The sequence below is a fragment of the Microchirus variegatus genome (assembly GCF_963457635.1).
Source record: "Microchirus variegatus genome assembly, chromosome: 20".
Classification (NCBI taxonomy): Eukaryota; Metazoa; Chordata; class Actinopteri; order Pleuronectiformes; family Soleidae; genus Microchirus; species Microchirus variegatus.
This window is the reverse complement of record NC_139821.1, coordinates 3,993,021-4,012,760: the sequence shown is the minus strand read 5'-3', so window position 1 is coordinate 4,012,760 and position 19,740 is coordinate 3,993,021. Positions and strand designations below refer to the sequence as shown.

Genomic DNA, 19,740 nt, shown 5'->3' with positions numbered 1-19,740 from the left:
TATTGCAGACGTTGACAGTGTTTCTCCACCTGCCTCGTCTCCTCTCAAGTTAGAGAACTTTTCTCGGAGATGAACGATGAGCATTAGCGGGACATTACTTTGACTTGTCCTCCGCAGACAGTCCAATCTGAGCTGAGAGATGGAAGAACAGGATCCTATAATGAGAACATTTGTTTCATATAATGTCCTGAGACACTGAGATGAAAAGAAGAAAAAAAAATCTAATTTCAAAGTGAACCAGCGCTGCAGTGGAAAAAAAAATAAAATAAAAAAAATAACACCGTCATTCATCTCCTGAGGCTCATATGTTCATGAGGTGGAGGACGGTGCCGTCATGGTCCAATTAAGACAAAGTATTTCTCTACCACAAAGAGACGGGATTAATGTACAGCTCTGAAAAGTGGAGGTTATGTTAATGTGGTTGCAGTCTGCACAGTCACCACCAGGTGACACTAAACCCAACTAAATGGACTCCCCAGGTTCTTTCTGTCTTCTTGTTTTATTATAAAACAGAAACGTGATCCCTCCTAGTTCTGACTTGTGCATTTCTTGTCACAAAAAGGACCACACGGAGACACAAAACATCCACAGAGAGACACAAAACGTCCACAAAGAGACACAAAACGTCCACAAAGAGACACAAAACGACCAGAGACACAAAACGACCACCAAGAAACACAAAACGACCACAGAGACACAAAAAGACGACAGAGACACAAAAAGACCACAAAGAGACACAATACGATCACAAAGATACGGAAAAAGACCACAAAGAGAGACAAAATTACCACAAAGAGACGCAAAATTATGACAGAGTGACAAAATTACCACAAAGAGACACAAAATTAACACAAAGAGAAGCAACATGAACACAAAGAGACACAAAATGACCACAAAGAGAAGCAAAATGACCACAAAGGGACGCAAAATTACCAAAAAGAGACACAAAATGACCACAAAGCGACAAAATGACCACAAAGAGACACAAAATGACCACAAAGAGAAGCAAAACGACCACAAAGAGAAGCAAAACGACCACAAAGAGACGGAACACGACCACAGAGACAAAAACACGAATAGACATAAACCATAATTCTGTGGCACATTTGCAGATTTCTTTTGCTGACGGAGCAGGAGAAAGCGGAGAAATCAGCAGGAGCAGGAATTATTATCCAGTTTGCTTCATGCTAACTGTGCTGAAGTGTTTGTTTACCTCCTGCTGACAATTCAAACAGCATTTTCTTAATTAGCAACACAAGTAATACAATCCTCCTCCGCTTCTTCCCTCCTGCTGCGCCGCTTTCAATAATCCAATCTGTTTAACTTCTGCACCTCCTCCTCCATCTTCCCTCCAGCTCAGACTCACTCCTCGTCAGCTTTGTTCTTTTGTTCCTGATCTGTATTTTCTCCCTCGTTTCCACAATCGTTTCTCTAAAGGTCATCTTCACCTCCTCCTTTTTTCTCTTTATATTCTACAAACCACGTAATTTGAAGTCCCTCAGTCTTGATTCGATTCGGTGGAACCACGAGGATCTTAGTATGGTTTTACGGTGTGTACACATCAAACGCCACATTTTGTTCCACACAATGTGATAACGTACAAAGTCAGGAGTTCATTCGAAGGTCACAACGCAACACAAAGTCTCCAAGGACGTCGGCGTCCGCTGCACAAAACCACCGCGAAGAAACCGTCGTACTTCCTCCCCCGCGCGAAACCGCATTAGCAAACAACACGTTAGCCGTGAGTAGATTGCTCAAACAAGCTGTATTTATTCCAAAGAAAATGTCGCGAAAATACACGACAGAATAAATTCATCACTTCAGAGAAAACAAAAAAACAACAGTGACGACAGTTCAGGTTATTTTCAGCGCTAAGTTATGAGTTTGTTTGGGTTTTTTTTATAAATAAATCTGATTCACCAACATCGTTTCCTGATTAGGGGTTTGATTACTTTAGTCTGGAGGTTTAATAAATATATATTCTTATTTTTAATTAATTATTATTACCATTCAGAGTCATGCGTCTTTAAATGTTCAATTAATATAAGATCATAAAAGTCAGAAAACTACAGAGAGACACAAAACGCCCACAAACAAACAAAGAGACGCAAAACGAAACAAACTTTCAAAAACAAAATGTGTTAAAAGACAACAGGGATTATTGTTCCGTTATGAAAGTTGAACGACATTTTCAGGCAAAAAAAAAAAATCAACGGGACTAAAACGGAGTCTGGATCAACAAACCATCAAACGGATAAATTAACACAGAGAAAATCATTGGCCTCTTTCAGAAGCTGCAGTAAAACATCCTCACTTTTTTTGTGATGCGCAAATAAAAAAAAACTTTGTACATTAACTTTATCTCGTCCTCCTCCTCCTCCTCGGACGCCGAGGTCACGTGAGGTCATGTAAGGGGAAAACATGCCTTTTGTTCATTATTGCACAGACTTATTGGGAAATGTTGATTTGTCATTTAAAGAAAGGAAAAAAAAGGTCTGACGTAAGATTTTGAGCTGTTATTTTTAGTGTGATTAATTCTTTAAGGAGTGAAAGCGTTTTCATAATCACTCAATGCGATTATTGTTATTATTTGCATGTCTTTAAACGTCAGCGAGTTGTCTTTTTCCGTGCAGGAGCACGTGACCTGAAATGGAGGATGTAAAATTTATACGCATAAAAGAAACTCATGAATATTTCCTTGGGTTTACATGAAGCACATTTTCAGGGATTTTTCCTCACAAAGGTCTTTAAAGTGGAAATAAAAGTCATTGCTTTGCTCCTTTGATTTAAAAAAGATGACAAATCTGCCCCATCGACTTTTTCTTCCTCCCACAAATGACCTTTTTTAGAGCCTTTAAAGTCTCAGAAGAGCCGAGCGTCAGACAAACGAGGGGAAAGTTTAACACTTTGAAATGATCAAACACGCCGAGACTACACTCATCTCCAAAAGAGCAAATCGCCTCGTTACGAAAGCTTAAAAACACAGACGTGTGACTAACAACCACCATACGGCGATGAGTCTTTAAGTTTACGAGTCTAAATTAATCAACGGCGACGACACAAATAACCCTAAAGTCATCATAACTGTAAACCAAACGACGGTGTTTCAGCTTGAACTTGTCTCGTCTGTGGGTGCGAGGATGACGCTCGTACCCGCTGAGGCATCACAGGAACTGAACGTCAGGAGGACGAGGAGGACAAGGAGGAGGACGAGGAGGAGGACAAGGAGGAGGAGGCTGACATTTAACAGATGTTGATAAGAGGCGTTTTTTTTATCCGTTTCATTTCTGTGTTTGTGTGTGAAGTCTAAACACCGGCGGAAGACGAAGGTGAGGAGGAGGAGGAGACGGAGAACAAGAGGTCAGGCTGTGAACTTCAGCCAAAAGAAAACATGTGAGAATAAAGAGATTCCTGCCTGTTCTGCTCACTCTTCTACTTCTTATTATTCTTCTTTCGCTGGAGCCAAGGACAAGGTCCTGCGAAGAGGGATCACAAATGGAAGCACGACATCACTGACTTATCAAACAGCAATGATGTTTCCTCTGTATTCATTCAGCACCGTCACTAAAATGTCACACAATCATTAAAAGGGGTAGCTCAGTCGTTTGTTTTACTCACACAGACGGCACGACCCAAGCACCTCATACAACCAGACTTTAAGAACCCGTAAACTTATCGAATATGAACCACAGCAAACGTCTCTCACCTTCAGTACAGGGGAGACTGGCAGCTGACGTAGTGTCTCGGTGCGTGTGAGGCCGGAGGAGTCAGAGTGGCGGCGGGGGGAGAGAGGCAGGAGGTGAAGGCCCTGCTGCCACAGGTCACGACCCCCAGAGCAGCAGGAGGAGACTGACTGCTCTCAGAGTCGCTGGAGGACTGGCTGAGGAGGGACGAGTCTGGAAGATGGAGGAGGAAGAGGTGAGACATCGGAATCTTTGAGTCCAAGTCTTAGTCTTTGTATCCGAGTTTAAGTCTTTGTACTGGAGTCTTAGTCTTGGTATACGAGTCTTATGTCGTGATCACACCGGCCCTTCTAATTTGAATCCTAGCTCATTTGCTCGGAAAGTCCAGTTCGTTTGGGGAAAGTGTGAACGCGCAACCGAACGCAGGGCATTGTGGGTACAACGGACTATTAGGTATGAAAACGACCTCTTTCATGTTTCCTAAAAACCTTGACATGTCTTATTTCTGTCTACGATATGCTCAGTCGGTCTCCACATTTTCAGACCAGTGTTGTGATTGGCCGAAGACCCATTTTCCGATTCCCTTTCCTATCTTTTAAGTGAATTTAAATATCCACAGAAATTTGTCACAAAATACAACAAAAACAAACATTTTTCTTTCTCTTTTTTTGTATGGAAGTTACAGAAAATGTAATCATTGTGGTTCACACACAGGGGGTAAATAAAAAGAGAACATCTATGAGATCCTGGAGGGACTGATGCATGCAGCGACGGATGAAAGGCAGAAGACACGATAGGAAACATTTGTATTCTGTGGCTTGAGCTCCATCACTCGCTGTTATTCGCCCTCCTCTGGAGTGAGCGTCATAAAAAATTGATGCTCCGTTATGATTCGGATTAAAAGGGTCCGAGGGGGACAGACTTCATGAGGCCCGGGCAGCTTCACTGCACAAAAACACACTGTTAATTGTGTTGGGTTTTTTTTTTTTGGGGGGGGGGGGGGTTTGGCTGGTGCATCACGCAGCAACGACTACAGGGAAACAAACCTGCACTTCCTGTGAGTCAATTAAGGAAACCACTTTAGCCGTGAGTCGTGGCACGCTGAGATGACCCACTTTCTCACTCCTGCTCACCGTGGAGGTTTATCTCCTCCTCGCAACACTTTTAAAATGCACGCATGGTGAACTAACGCCGCGCTCGAGCGTGATGGGACATTCATCAAATATCACTGTATCGGGACAAAATCTGCTCTCAGGGTGGAGATTAAATCCTGAAGAGATTTCCCCTGTGAGCAAACAAAAAGGAACACAGGAGTGTGTCCAGGAAATTATTCTTCTTCTTCTTATCTGGTTCCTCTGCGGCGTCTCAGCTTGTTAAAACTTTATCCCGTCCCATATTTTCCTCTCTCTGTGTCGTGAAATATTTATACGCTTTTTAATCTCGGCTCATGAAGCCGCGGCTGCGGAACGTTAGGCTGCCACAGGTGGGAAAAAGATTTTTATATTTCAGCTCCAGGAAGAAGTGGACGACCTGAAAAAGTCACCTGGAAGAAACCAGTTTTTCTTTCGTCTTTGGACGACAGGTAGCGCGTCGATTAGCCGCATGTGGCCAAAACGAGTATCAGAACAACAATTTAAAATTAAACATTTTATAATCAAATTTACGCACAATCTCGTATTTAGATGACCAATGGGAAGCTTCCTTGAAATCCTTGAATGTTTGTGAATTAAAAAAACAAACAAAATGTGTAAAAAAATATTTGGACATTTCACTCGAGGTTTGGTCGTAAATGCATCGGGACAAATGTCGGTAACTATGTAAGGTTGTGAAATCACGCCTAAATTGGACAAGAAAAGTTGTTTCTGCCCAACATCGGCTAAGGTGCTTCTCCCAGATACAGTTTTCCAAGCAAGAAAAATAATCGAGGTCGACACCGACGGAGAATAACGACTCGGGCGCAGAAAACTATTTCTAATTCCACGTCTAACGACTCTTCCCTCCTTCTTTAAAAACACTCTAGGTCGTTTTGATCCACTTCCTTCCAGACCGCACGCTGTTCTTCCTCCGCAGGTGAGGCTTATTTACAAATATCTCACTTTGAACAGATGTGGTTGAAGGTGCGGTTGCTCAGACGGAGCCGGGTTCAGCCGGTTCGACACGGTTCCGACCCGCCCGCAGCGGTCAGGTGACCTGGTTTCCAAAAGTGACTGCAGGATCCTGAACTTTTAATCCGTCAACAAGTTTTTCTTTAATCAAACTCTTATTCTGCGAGGGGAATAAACGATAGAGCAATTACACGGAAAATGAAAGTGCTGCCTCCGGTTCTGTTTCAATACAGTATCTGTGATGATTTTTCCTGGTTTTAAAGTAAAAAAGAAAAACTATACCATAGTTATTATATTGAATATTGTAAAATAATATATATATATATATATATATATATATATATATATATATATAATCAAAAAACACAAAATTATATATATATATATATATAAAAACACCTAAGCCTAATTATATGAGTTATCGCAGAATTTAAGCCATAATCATAGTCAATCTCATCGTTTCTAAACGCATGTAAATATCCTTCATTTACAGGAATAAAGCAGTTTTTATCTGAAATGAAAGGGAATATATTAAGTGTATTTTTTTATGACGTAATACAGATATTATAACAAGTAGATATTTTTATATATACATAGATACCTTTATATTATGTGATATACGCATCTAGATATCTAGATTTTTGTTCCCATATCCAGTGAACTCACACACTTTTTATAAATTATGGTGCGTTCATACCTTTTGTCAAATTTTGGACCAAAAATTTTGGGTCCAATTTTTTTTTTAATTTTGGACCAAACATTTTGGGTCCAATTTTTTTTTCAAATTTTGGACCAAAAATTTGCGTCTTAATTTTTTTCAAATTTTTGACCAAACATTTTGGGTCCAATTTTTTTTTTTCAAATTTTGGACCAAAAATTTTGCATTCATTTTTTTTCAAATTTTTGACCAAAAATTTTGGGTCCAATTTTTTTTCTTCAAATTTTGGACCAAAAATTTTGGATGACAGTATAGTATAACGTTTTTGTCAAATTTTGGGTCAATTTTTTTTTTTCAAATTTTGGACCAAACATTTTGGGTCAAATTTTAGTAGATGTCATTCATGAAGTAGATATTTGTAATTGTGTTGATTTGTAAAGTGGAAATGCTGGTCCTCGCTTTGTCAGCAACCCAGTCCTCAGTATGCAGCAAGTACAAGAATGTGTGTGTGTGTGTGTGTGTGTGTGTGTGTGTGTGTGTGTGTTGAACAGTACCCAGGTTCCACAGTGTGGTCTGTGCAGCCAGTTCTTTGGCGTCCTCTAGCAGCGCACACAGCCTGTCAGGGATGTAGGCACTTTGCGTGGCAGAGATCACAACCTACACATACACACACACAGTTACAGTGTCTCCGTGTCATGTCGTTTGAACGCGCCTGACCATGTTTGTGTCACAGACCTTGAAGAGGAGCAGCAGCTGTCCGTCTTGTCCGCATGTGGAGAACAGGTGATACTCGGGCGGCGACAGGAAGTGTTGGCGGCAGTAGATGTCGAGTCGACTCACGGCGGTGCCGAACTGTCTGTGGTTCAGCGACATCAAACTGGTGGGAGAGAGTGAGGTGCCCGGCAACAGAGGGAACACACTCCTGTCCACAGCATCTGCCCAAAATACCGACATCAATAACAACACACACGTTATGAGTGGAAGCCAGTTTAAAAAAAAATTACCAAGGTGAATAAACAGGCTTTTATTTTGAAAACTGCAGGGACAGAGACATTTATTTTGATATCTGTAAGGTTGAATTTTAGTGCAAATAAACAGAAACTTATTCTGAAAACTGCAGGGTTGTTTTAACATGGGTGAATAGATACAAAGACATTTATTTTGAAAACTGTGGGGTTGTGTTTTTTCGGGTAATTTAACAGAAACTGGGAGTTTTATTTTGAAATCAACAGTGTTGTGATTCAGTGGCCCGAACACAGACTGTGGGGTTGTGTTTTAAAAACACTGGTAGTAGTATAATCGTCGCAGGTTATTAAAAGTTGATGAGGTGTAAGCTTAAATGAGCACCATCCTCTGTGTGTGTGTGTGTGTGCAGCTGTCCAAGTGTGGTACAGTGAGGAGGAGAAGAGCAGCAGTGACATCTTCCCCCTCATAAATATTTATTCTGAGAGCTGTTGTTGTGGGAAACTTTCCTCATTCAGTCTGCAGGTGTCAGTTCATAACAGATTCTGTCACCACCACATCATTATTGTGACTCGTGTCTATCAGTGAGGGACGGAGGAGACACCAGGTGAGGAAACATCGGGATTTATTTCATGGGACCGACTTCTTCTTGTCCTTCCGTGAATAAAATTACTACATACTGAATAATGACATAACAGAGACTTTTTAACCAGGTGTCGCGATCGAAGCTGTGCTACACATGTTACTCCACTAGGGGGCAGACCGCAAAAATGTGTAGAAATACACATGTTGGTGGGCAGCTGTTTCATGTTAAAAAAATGAACCAGCAAACTGACTTCCTGCTCACCTGCTGCTGAATAGAAGGGGCTTCCCAGGCCAGGTTGCAGGGACACTGGTCTTGGTGATGAGTACATGTCCTTGGCTCCTCCCATCATGCCTCCACGCTTCCTGTGCAGCGCCTCGCTTCCTGCTGCCGCTCCTTCGCCGTTTTCCGCGTTCGTCCTTCCGCTGGACTTCCTGTTGCTGGCCACGCCTCCTTCCCTGTTGCCCATCGGTTTGGCCAGCAGCACCTCCACGTTGGCGCCGTCCACCCTGGCTCCGTTCATTAACTGCAGCGCGGCGATGGCGTCGTCGCGGTAGCGGTAGTGGACGAATGCGTAGTCGGTGATCTTCTTGACGCTCTCCACGGAGCCCGGTCTGAAGCGGGAGAACTCGCGGCGCAGAGTCTCCTCGGTGGTGCTCAGCATCAGGTTACGCACCTGTGAACAATAAACAAAACAAGACGAACACAAGGAAACTTCAACAATGGCAGTGGATCTAGTGGATGTTTTGCATAAAAAAAACACCAATTTAACAGGACACATGGAAGATGATAAAGATAGTTTTTCAAACGCTAAAATAAAGTGAACATCAGTGAGATTCAACCACATACGTCAAAAAACAAAAAGGCAAGGAGACAAATGCTCCACCACAGTGAGTCAGGACATGGCATGGAATGAACTGAATGAATCATCTGCTGCATGAAATCGGAGAAATCAATCACCAGTGTCTGAAAATCTTAAAGTTCAGATTCCTCGTGGATCAGTGGTGCACGCACGCACGCACACACCTTCGCCTTCTGCCAGCAGTGAAAGGAAAAACTCGACTCTCAACAGACGTTTTTAAACCACTCACTCTCCCACACCAAAGTCCATAGAGAAAATCACTGACTTTAGCTGCTGGTCTACTGCTGCCTCGTGTGGTCACTTTGCGTCACTGATTTCAATCTGAACAACGGCGTTCAAATGCCGAATTGACAAAATAATAGTATAACAGTATTGTTTGTACGTACGTAAAGGACTTTGACGCGCTGCATCACGTCCTCGTCCACGTCCTTCTCGGGCTCCGCCCAGTCCACCTGGATGGCATGACTCCACAGATGGAAGCTTCCTGTTGCACAGGAAGAGTGGCAGCGGGGGTCACGACCTTTCTTGACATCGCTCACCGCATCGCATCACATTACAGAAGATAATTTACTGATCGTTACGAGCTTCAATTTGTCAGTTATTTTAATGATAACAGCTTTATGTCTTATAAGACACACACACACACACAGTGAGCTGTTAGACAAACTGACAAAAATGATTGAAAACCTTCAAATACACATTTTCTTCATTCTCTCATTTTTCCTGCTTTATTTGACATTTATTTCACCTTAATTGCACATTTCAGCCCACAAAAAGTGCTGATATAAATAAAGTTTGATGTGATTGATGTGAACGACTGAAACCTCTCTGAGGATGTAGTGTAGTGCTCTACTGCCCCCTGCTGGACACACGGTCAGGATGAGTTTGACACAGTGAGACAGAAAAAGAGACGAAGAGGACGATGACCGCAACAACAATCATCATCATCACCTGGGGCGAGCTTCCTGCGAGCCATGGCTGCAGCTTTGTGAGATATGTACTCCACGAAGGCGAATCCTCGGTTTCTGCTTCTGTCGGTGGAGCTGGGATACACGATGACGTCGACCACGCCGTCTGTCAGCTGACACACACGTACACACACAAATATTAGCATACATGGAGGGGGAGATGTGTAGAAACATAGGTAGGTCAACAACACAAGTACTGTGTAAAGATCCCCTAATATTGTCATCTGATAAGAAATAAGTATGAAACATAGCGACTAAATGACATATATGTGTGTTATCCAGTCATCCATTGTCTTTTAGGTGCGTGTTCACCTTCTTCATCTCCCTCAGGATGTCGTCTTTCTTCTTGTCTTTGGGGATGGAGCCGATGAAGAGGCGACAGTTGTCCAGACTCACGCAGACTCCGATGAAGCGGCCCGGCCGGACTTCGTAATTGTCCAGCTTATGGATCGCTCGCTGGGCCGCTTCCCTGCAAAGTAGTCACGCTGGTCAATGAGTCAGTGATCGCAATTAATCGACCGTTAAGACCCGCGACAGAGAGAATTTCATGTGTTTAATATGTAGTTTATACGTTGATTTGAAATACTGCATATACTTGCACCTTTTCTGTATTATTTATTATCATACCACAGCTACAAAATCATCTACATTTTTGCGCAAAGAATATTGTCCGAAGGAAAACCCTCTGTTTGCCGAAGTAACAGAGGAGCGACGTGTTTGTTACTTTGTTACCTGTCGGCGTACGTGATGAAGGCGTAGCCCCGGTTCTCGCCGCTGTACTCCATCATCAGCCTGAACTCGTAGATCTTGCCCACGCTCTCGAACAGCGGCACCAGCTGATCCTCGAACACGTCGCGGGGAATCTTCCCCACAAAGACCTCGCAGCCCCGCGGCGGGGGCGGACCCTCCCAGCCTGGACACACACACACACACACAGGTCACCCCTCAGTCCGAATGTGTCTCAAAATTAGGATTTGAAATTTGACAATTTTGCCATCGTCTTTAGGTCCATACTATTAGAAAGTTTGGGGCATGATCGTCGTAAGTTAAGTTTCCCTTAAGTTTCCCTTTTTCTGGATGCTAGCTTCAGACTCCAACTTGATTATCTTGCTTACTTTACATCCTTTTATTGATTTGTAGGGCGTAAGTTTATCGGAAAAGCTGAAGGTATTGTAATGCTGCAGGTCTGGATGGAACAACGTCAGCTCCGGCTGGTTTCATACTCGTGAAGAGCACCAGGGGGCACAAGAGTTCAGATTAGACCCCAATCGGTCACTAATCAACAGCATTTCAACACGTACCAGGTGGTGGACCACCGAACTTCCTCTGCCCGTTCTCCTGGACGACAGTGTAACCCGAGTGCTTTGTCAAGCCGAGCAGAGACTCGTCCATGACGCCACACAGCTCCCGCTCGCCATCGGCCACCGGCAGAACAACATCGCCGGAGTTTCCCTCCATCTGTCTCACGTGTGACGTTCTATCCCCACCTGTAAAGAAAAAAAAAAACACTCACTGCATTTCTAAAATCCCCCCCAAAAAACATGTGTTTTTTTTTCACTAGCATGCAAATCTAATCCCTTTGCTCAGGAAATTAAAGAGTTGGAGAAAGTCGACGACTTGGAATTACGACTTCAGGAGGGGCGACAACTGAAAATACCAATCTTCACAGGGAATTTATGACCAGCACACACAATAACTGCACAAATAAGCAAATTAGTGGCCAATTACTTGTCAATTTGAAAAGCTGTTTTTTTTTTCGATATACATGAATATATTTAGGATGCAAAATTAATCTATGAAGAAAAAAACAGGCAGGAATTAAACAGAATCAACAGTTAAATTAGTAATGTGTAGAAAATTGTACTTTCATGCTGAATGTAATATATGTATGTATGTACATATGTGATAAGTATAAGCCTATTATAATTCTAAAAATATTAGTGCCACTTGAAATCAACTGGGGAGCCACGTGTGATCTTTCTTAAAATTCTAAATAATTCTGATAAGATATTTCATTTTTAATAGACATTAAACCACAAATGTTACTGACTAGAACATGATTTTTTGGGATTAATTCAAAACCCCACTTTAGCAAAAAACACTTTAAAAAAAAAAAGGATTAATACACTAATGTATAATACTTTTTTTCAATACAAATCGAAAAACTTATTTTATGTCAATAACAGACGCACAGAGATCCGGTTTGATCCAGTTTGATGGGGTTTACACCGTTAGCTTCTCAGGTGTTTTTAGCTGTGATTTTAGCCGATGCTAACAGTTAAAAAACGCACCGTCACGCTCATATTTGATCCATTAGAACTACCGTCAAGTGTGGCAGCGTTAGCAACGTTAGAAAAACCGATGCTAGTCTGCTAACCGTCACCTTTAGTTCAAAACTTAGCACGAGCAGGTAATAAAAGCTAAACTAATCTCTGCGTTAGCGGCAACTGTTAGCGTCAGTTGAGCCGGAGGTTACGACGAGCGCGTGAACTTCACTGCGTCATTTCGTCACTTTCACCTCAAGATTCAAGCGTTTAAAACGTTAAACGAATTTTTTTTTTATAAAGTGAGAATACTTTGGGACACTTTGTGCGAAGTTTAATCCAGTAAAATTTAAAGAAAATGAGACAGAAAAGTAGTAGAAGAAGAAAAGACGCTCACCTGCCATGACCGTTCCTAATCAACTCTCTCCGGGGATTTTGATTGACGTGAGGGTGATTTACTCTGATCCAATCAGTGCAGGCCTCACGGTCGGGGGGCGGGACCACGCGGAGACGCCCTCTCTTCCGGTACAAAATAAAAGAAAATACTTTTTAAAAATATTAACAAGATTAAATAAAATAAAAATTAGTTATTACGTCAAATAAAATAAATGAATAGGCGAATGTAACTGTAGCAAGAAATAAAATAATGTCATAAATAAACATGATATAGCTATTTTAATCAAATAACAAAATAAAATAAGCTTGAACCATTAAAATGGTTACATAAAGTAAAAAAAAAAATTGTTTAAAATAATAGGAAATGTGGGTTCACATGAACATTTTCATTATAGACATAATAACAACATGAGGTTTTATGTTGATTTTAATGCTGAATTACAAATGAAGAACTGTGAAACAGACTTTATTTGACTTTTTTATTTGACAGCTTAAATTGTTGCTGTGATAAAAAATTTCCTTTTTCACGAGGCCATCCAGAGGATGAAGGGCAGGAGGAGGAGTAGGAGCAGAGCGGAGCAGCTGATCGTCGCAGGCTGCAGCTGCACGAGCACACACAGCGACAGCATCGCCGTCGCCTTGGCAACGCGTCGACTCAGCAGCAGCTTCCTCAGCGTCTTACAGAACTGCAACGACAGTGTGATTTATTCATTCAAATCAAATGTTTGCTTTATCGTTGGAGCCCTGTCAGGAATATCCATCACCACTAGGTGGAGCCACTGCACCGATTTATCATTTCACTGTGCTGAAGAGAAAAACATGAAATAAAATAAAGTAAAAAACAGTGAAATCGAAAGGCAAAATAAGGACATACGTGCATCATTTATTGAGTTGTAATCACTTTTTGTGCAATTTTTAACTGTAAAGATGAAATAAACTAAGAATTTTCAGAATATTTTAGTGAAATAAATCAACTGATGAAAGGTCAGAGGTCACTTTCCTCCTCCTCCACCTTGACCTCCTCTTCGTCTGCAGCTAAAAACAAAAAAATCGCAGCAACAATGGAGCTTTCACCGACGGCCAAAACAGAGGCTTAACGTTCAGCCTGATCTGAGATCAGCATTAATCTGCAGCACCAAGCAGGAGACAAGGAAAGTGTTCATTCATTCATTCATTCATTCATTCATTCATTCATTCATTCATTCATTCTGTCATTCCCAGTGTTTTCTCACGTTTGAGCTGTGAAGCTGTGATGCTCTATGCTAATAAATCATTCGGCACATAAAAAAAAGTTTCCCTCCACCTCGTAAATTACGACACAACTCATATTTTTGCGTCAAAGTAAAGAAAAGAGTGAACCTGAAACGTCTGGAAGCTCGTGACGACGCCGTAGCGGCAGAACATGGCGAAGTGTTCGCAGTTGTACCACAGGAGGCTGAACGACGCGTGGCCGCGAAGCTTCTCGGCTCGCCGCGCCACGTTCTCCCCCTGCAGCGGCGGGCGGCTGCACACCTGCAACACCGACAACAGGAAGAGGCGTGGCCTCTTTTCAAAACAAACATGTCGTGTTGTCGTTGTTGTTGTTGTTGTTGTGTCTGTAAAGTGTCGTGTCCTCACCTCGTCCACGGCGTTGACGAGAATCTCGGATCCGTGGGCGAAGTCGTCCACAGAGTCGACTCTGACGCTGCCTCGCTGAGAAACAGTCGCGTTGTTATCGTTAAGCGCGCGAAGAGCGAGTGGAGAACGTGTCAAATGTTGTAGAACCACGGAGAACGATAATAGAGAACGTAAACACGAAGACTGTGGAGAACACGTGGAACATGAAGAGAGTGTAGAACACAAAGAACACGCGGAAGGTAAAGGAAATACAGAACATGTGGAACTTAATGTTGTGGAGAACAAGGATAACATGAAGAACGTACGTCATGTGACACGCGGAGAACGTGTAGAAAGGGTAGACTCTGGAGAACATGAAGAACATGGAGAACATACATCATGTGCATCGGAAATATTTAGAACACGGACAACATAGAGGACAAAGAACGTGAGGAGCAGAGAGAATGTGGAGAACACTGAGAACATAAAGAACGTGAAGAACATAGAGAACATGAAGGAAATAGAGAACGTGGACAGCATAGAGGACATAAAGAACGTGAAGAACATGGAGAATGTGGAGAAAATAGAAAACAGTAGAACATAGAAAACATGAAGAACATAGAGAACCTGAAGAACATGTAGAATATGAAGAATATAAAGAATATGAAGAACATGTTGAATATGAAGAGCATAAAGAACATAAAGAACATGAAGAACATGAAAAACATGTAGAACATGAAGAACATGAAGACCATGAAGAACATGAAGACCATGTAGAACATAGAGAACATGAAGAACATGTAGAACATGAAGACCATAGAGAACATGTAGAACATGAAGAACATGAAGACCATAGAGAACATGTAGAACATGAAGAACATGCAGAACATGAAGACCGTGTAGAACATGAAGAGCATAGAGTACATGTAGAACATGTAGAACATGAAGAACATGAAGAACATGAAGACCATGTAGAACATGTAGAACATGAAGAACATGAAGACCATAGAGAACATGTAGAACATGAAGACCATAGAGAACATGTAGAACATGAAGAACATGCAGAACATGAAGAACATAGAGAACATGAAGAACTTGTAGAACATAGAGAACAAATAGAACATGGAGAACATGAAGAACATGAAGAACATAGAGAACATGAAGAACATGAAGAACATGAAGAAAACAGTCAGTCAGTGTTGAGGGTTTAACTGAACCTTGAGCAGAACTCCCAGCAGTAGTCGGACGTTGGAGACTGTTTGTCTGATCCTGCTGTGATCAGAGGAGACCAAGGGCAAGATGTCCGGGATGAAGTGGACCACTCTGGAGACGAGGAGAGGAGGGAAGGAAAGGAAGGAAAGGAAGGAAAGGAAGGAAAGGAAGGAAAGGAAGGAAAGGTAAGAAGGAAATAAAGAAATGAACGTTGTTCTAAAGTGACATCATCACACTGACCTGTCTCTGCCCAGGTAAATACCAAAGTGAGTGACCAGAGTCCTGGACACCTGGAGGACGTCTCCTCTCCTGAACATCACGTCATACTTCCTGCTCCCTGACTCCTCCTCCTTCTCTGCAGACTCCTCCTCCTCATGGCTCCTCCTCCTCCTCCTCCTCCTGTCACGCGTCAGTGAGGCGATGAAGACGACGGCGAGCAGCTTCACGCGGAACATGATCGGCGACAGGAAGTGAAGGCGTCTCCTCTCAAACCTGGTGCTTTTATTGTCTCGGGAGGAGGAGGCGGAGTCTGTGTGTGAGGGGAGGGGCTAGGGCTGGTCAAAGGTCAGTGAAAGGTCACAGCAGAAGGAACAATTCTGTCAATTAAAGAAATACTGAAAACATTCAAATATCTTGAACAACAAATCAAGTGTGTGTGTGTGTGTGTGTGTGTGTGTGTGTGTGTGTGTGTGTGTGTGAGGCTGGATTACAGACCTGAGAACAAGAGATTATTTTATTAAGCAACAGCAGATTATGTACACACACACACACACACACACACATCATTTTTAACCCAAACATCACTGCACCTGGAACAAAATTTTCAAAATAAAAGTCAACGCTGGCTTTGCCACTTTCTCTTTATTTACAATAAAACATTTTACAGTGTTACAGCGTTGTAAAAAAATACACAAAAATAACTTCCTGTACAAACGTTAGAAACGGGTGTGAAAACAAATCTACACATATTTACACAAGAGCTTCAGGAAGAGGAAAGAAAGAAAGAAAGAAACGGTAAAAGTCATTATTATTATTATTATTATTACTATTATTATTATTGAAGGGTTTTTGGTCACAGTTTTTTAGACTTTAATCTTTAAAAGGTTTTTCTTCTTCTTTCCTTCGTCTTGATTCTAAAACAAACACATTTCGTGGGAGAATTCTTTCTTTCAGCGTTCAAGTGTTTTTTTCGCAGACGACTCCGACGTATACGTTTAAAGTTTAAAAAGAACAACGACGACAACAACAACAAAAACGTTGTGTTGGCGCTCCTAGCTCGCCATCCACAGGGTGAAGGGGACGAGGAGGGCGGGGACGGCGGTGCCCGGGGACACGCCCACACAGAGCATGGACAGCAGGCCCAGCAGCGCCGCCAAGAGGACGTTACGCTGGTCCCGGATCAGCGACTTCAGCCACTCACAAAACTGGAGGAAACAGACAAACAAAACAACAATTATTATTATTATTATTATTATTATTTAGGCAGAAATTCTACATCAGTTAAATTCTACGATGTCTTAAGAACAAATCTACGTCGTTATCTCACTTTTCTGACCACTCACTCTCCCACACCAAACCCCATAGAGAAAATCGGTGATTTTAGCTCACTGGGACACAGGAGCTGCTGGTCTACTGCTGCCTCGTGTGGCCAGTTTGTGTCACTGTGGTAAATCCGAACGAAATTCTTTTCTATGCCGAATTGACCAAATGAGACATTTGAACTTAGTGATGGAGGCAGCGGTGGATCAACAGCTCCTGTGTGCTGTGATGTTAAAATCAGCGATTTTCTCTATGGGGTTTGGTGTGGGAGAGTGAGTGGTTTAAAAATGTCAATTTCTTGTTGGAAAAGTGTGTCTTATAGTGAAGATAAAGACGTGGACATGTTATATAACATAATTCTGTCCTCACTACTTTACTTCTATGTTTGCTAACGGGACAGTTTATTGTTTTTGTCACTTTGTAAACCACTCACTCTCCCACACCAAACCCCATAGAGAAAATCACTGATTTTAACATCACAGCACACAGGAGTTGTTGATCCACTGCTGCCTCCATCACTAAGTTCAAATGTCTCATTTTGTCAATTCGGCATTTAAAATCCTTCGTTCGGATTTACCTCAGTGACACAAAGTGACCACACGAGGCAGCAGTAGACCAGCAGCTCCTGTGTCCACTGTGAGCTAAAATCACTGGTTTTCTCTATGGGGGTTGGTGTGAAAAACTGATTTTACCAGACTCCACTCACAAAATGTACGTCAGCTTAAGTCTGCCACATCTAAAGAGTAATGTTCACGTCTTTTTCTCACTGTTGGACGGACTTTTCTGACAGGAAGTCTGAAGTTTGTAAACCGCTCACTCTCCCACACCAAAGTCTATAGAGAAAATCAGCTGTTTTCAAATCAAAACAAAGACAGACTTTTCTGGGGGGGGGGGGTTTCTTTAGTGTTGATTTAAAGGAACGTGGACATGAGGCAGGAGTCTCCACTGCCTTCACTACCACCACCATCATCATCATCATCAGCAGCAGCAGCAGCTCATGGTTTCTGGCAGGAGGCTCCTGACTGAATGCAGCTCTTGTTCTCGGGACTTTTTTTTCCGAGGAGCGACCCACATTTTCCTCTCGTTAAAGAAAACAGACCCAGGAGGAGCTCGTGTTTTTAACCTTTGGACTCTGACGGATTTCAATCCGCACCGCTGATCGCTAACATCTGCTCAAAGCGCCGCGCTTAAGAAATAACGCCGAGTCAGCAAAACGAATATACGACTACTCACCTCAGGACGACCCATGCAAGAAATATTCGTATTTTGATCTATCAGAAGTGCCTAACCTTAACCCTGAACCTAAAAAACCAGGTTTGAACCCTGAAAAAAAGTCCTTTAAGGGGTGACGAAACATAAGGATCAGCCAAAATGTCCTCACTTTCCCAAAATGTCCTCACTCCCTGATGTGATTATAAGTGTTTTGGTCCTCACAAAGACACCCAAACAAGAAAACACAACCCTTGAAGACAATGCATTCCCAAGCCCCTTAACTTAAAGGTGCAATATGTAATAAATCTAAAGCAACTGGCCATATATAATATTATATATAAATATATATATATACATGAATATTATGTATATATATATATATATATACGTATATATGTACATATGTATATACATATATATGTATATATATATATACACACATGTATATATACATATATATATATACACACATATATATATATATATACACATATATATACATATACTATACATACTATATATATACATACTATATACATATATACTATATATATATATACTATACATACTATATATATATATATATATATATATATATATACATATATATATATACTATATATATACTATATATAATATGTCACAGAGACTCAGGAATAATGTTCATATAACAAACTGAACTCACCAACAACAACAGTACAGACAAAATATTAGCATTAAAAAAATATTTTGCAGACTGCAAATCATGTTTATGTTTTGAAATCATGTTTTGCATCATGTGGCGCCACCTACCGCCGTCCACCAATCATTGCAGTCAGTAGAGTCTCAGCTGCCGAGCAACCACGGGCTTGCCAGTTACGTCAGAAAACGAAACCTCGGTATTTTGAATTTGAATGTAGTAACCGTTTTTTGGCCACATTCTTACATATGGCACCTTTAAGCTTGGTGTTGTCCTCACTCACTCCCTGAGGTTTAAAAGTTTGTTGGTCCTCACAAAGTCACCCATACAAGAACACACACACATGCACGCGCGCCTCTCACCTGGTCAGTCTGCAGGCTCTGCGCGCTCCCGTAGCGGCAGAAGGTGACAAAGTGCTCGCAGTTGTTCCACAGCAGGCTGTAGGACACAGACCCCACGAGGCGCTCCGCCCGCCGCGCCACCTCCTCCGCGCCCAGCGGCGGCGTGCGCGGCACCGCGCGGTCCATGGCGTTGAGCAGGATCCCGGCTCCGTACGCGAAGTCCTCCACGGAGTCCACGCGGATGCTCGCGCGCTTGCAGAGCACGCCGAGCAGCAGGCGCGTGTTCGTGACCATCCGCTGGACGTGCCGCGGGTCCGCGGTCAGCGCCGGCAGGATGTCCGGGATCAGGTGCGCCACACGGTTGTCGCCCAGGTAGATGCCGAAGTGCGTGAAGAGAGTGCGCGGCACTTCCAGCAGGTCTCCACGCTGGAACCTCTGCGGCGGCTGCGGAGCGGCTGCGTCATCCCGCTCCGGGCGCCTGCTGAGCGGCTGCGGAGGCTCCGCGCGCTCTCTGCGCAGAGGAGGAACCAGGCTGGGGAGTTTGACGTGCGCCAGGAGGAAGAGTCTCTCCAGGAGGAACGTGAGGGTGTCCAACATGACTGCGTCTCACTGCCGCTGTCCTCTGAGGATCTGAGCTGCGGAGGAGACACACGGTCCTCCTCCATCCACACACCGAGGA

General features: G+C 42.6%; 3 protein-coding genes across 3 annotated transcripts; all 3 read right to left on the bottom strand.

Annotated features, from left to right (window-relative positions):
• Window positions 1–3,708: 3,708 nt before the first annotated feature.
• rbm46 (RNA binding motif protein 46) lies at window positions 3,709–12,490 on the bottom strand (the record flags this gene model as incomplete). The annotated part of the gene is made up of 10 exons (XM_083906746.1): window positions 3,709–3,896; window positions 7,001–7,103; window positions 7,182–7,381; window positions 8,257–8,668; window positions 9,241–9,338; window positions 9,806–9,935; window positions 10,135–10,291; window positions 10,555–10,735; window positions 11,124–11,309; window positions 12,484–12,490. 10 exons carry the CDS (start codon window positions 12,488–12,490, stop codon window positions 3,709–3,711), a joined length of 1,662 nt encoding a protein of 553 aa, XP_083762872.1.
• A 516-nt stretch (window positions 12,491–13,006) lies between these two features.
• Window positions 13,007–15,745, bottom strand: LOC310941558 (lecithin retinol acyltransferase-like; the record flags this gene model as incomplete). Its single annotated transcript, XM_083906745.1, has 5 exons — window positions 13,007–13,168; window positions 13,842–13,994; window positions 14,100–14,174; window positions 15,296–15,401; window positions 15,531–15,745. The coding sequence occupies 5 exons, from the start codon at window positions 15,743–15,745 to the stop codon at window positions 13,007–13,009; spliced, it is 711 nt and encodes a 236-aa protein (XP_083762871.1).
• An 816-nt stretch (window positions 15,746–16,561) lies between these two features.
• Window positions 16,562–19,658, bottom strand: LOC310941904 (lecithin retinol acyltransferase-like; the record flags this gene model as incomplete). Its single annotated transcript, XM_083907152.1, has 2 exons — window positions 16,562–16,714; window positions 19,083–19,658. 2 exons carry the CDS (start codon window positions 19,656–19,658, stop codon window positions 16,562–16,564), a joined length of 729 nt encoding a protein of 242 aa, XP_083763278.1.
• Window positions 19,659–19,740: the final 82 nt, after the last annotated feature.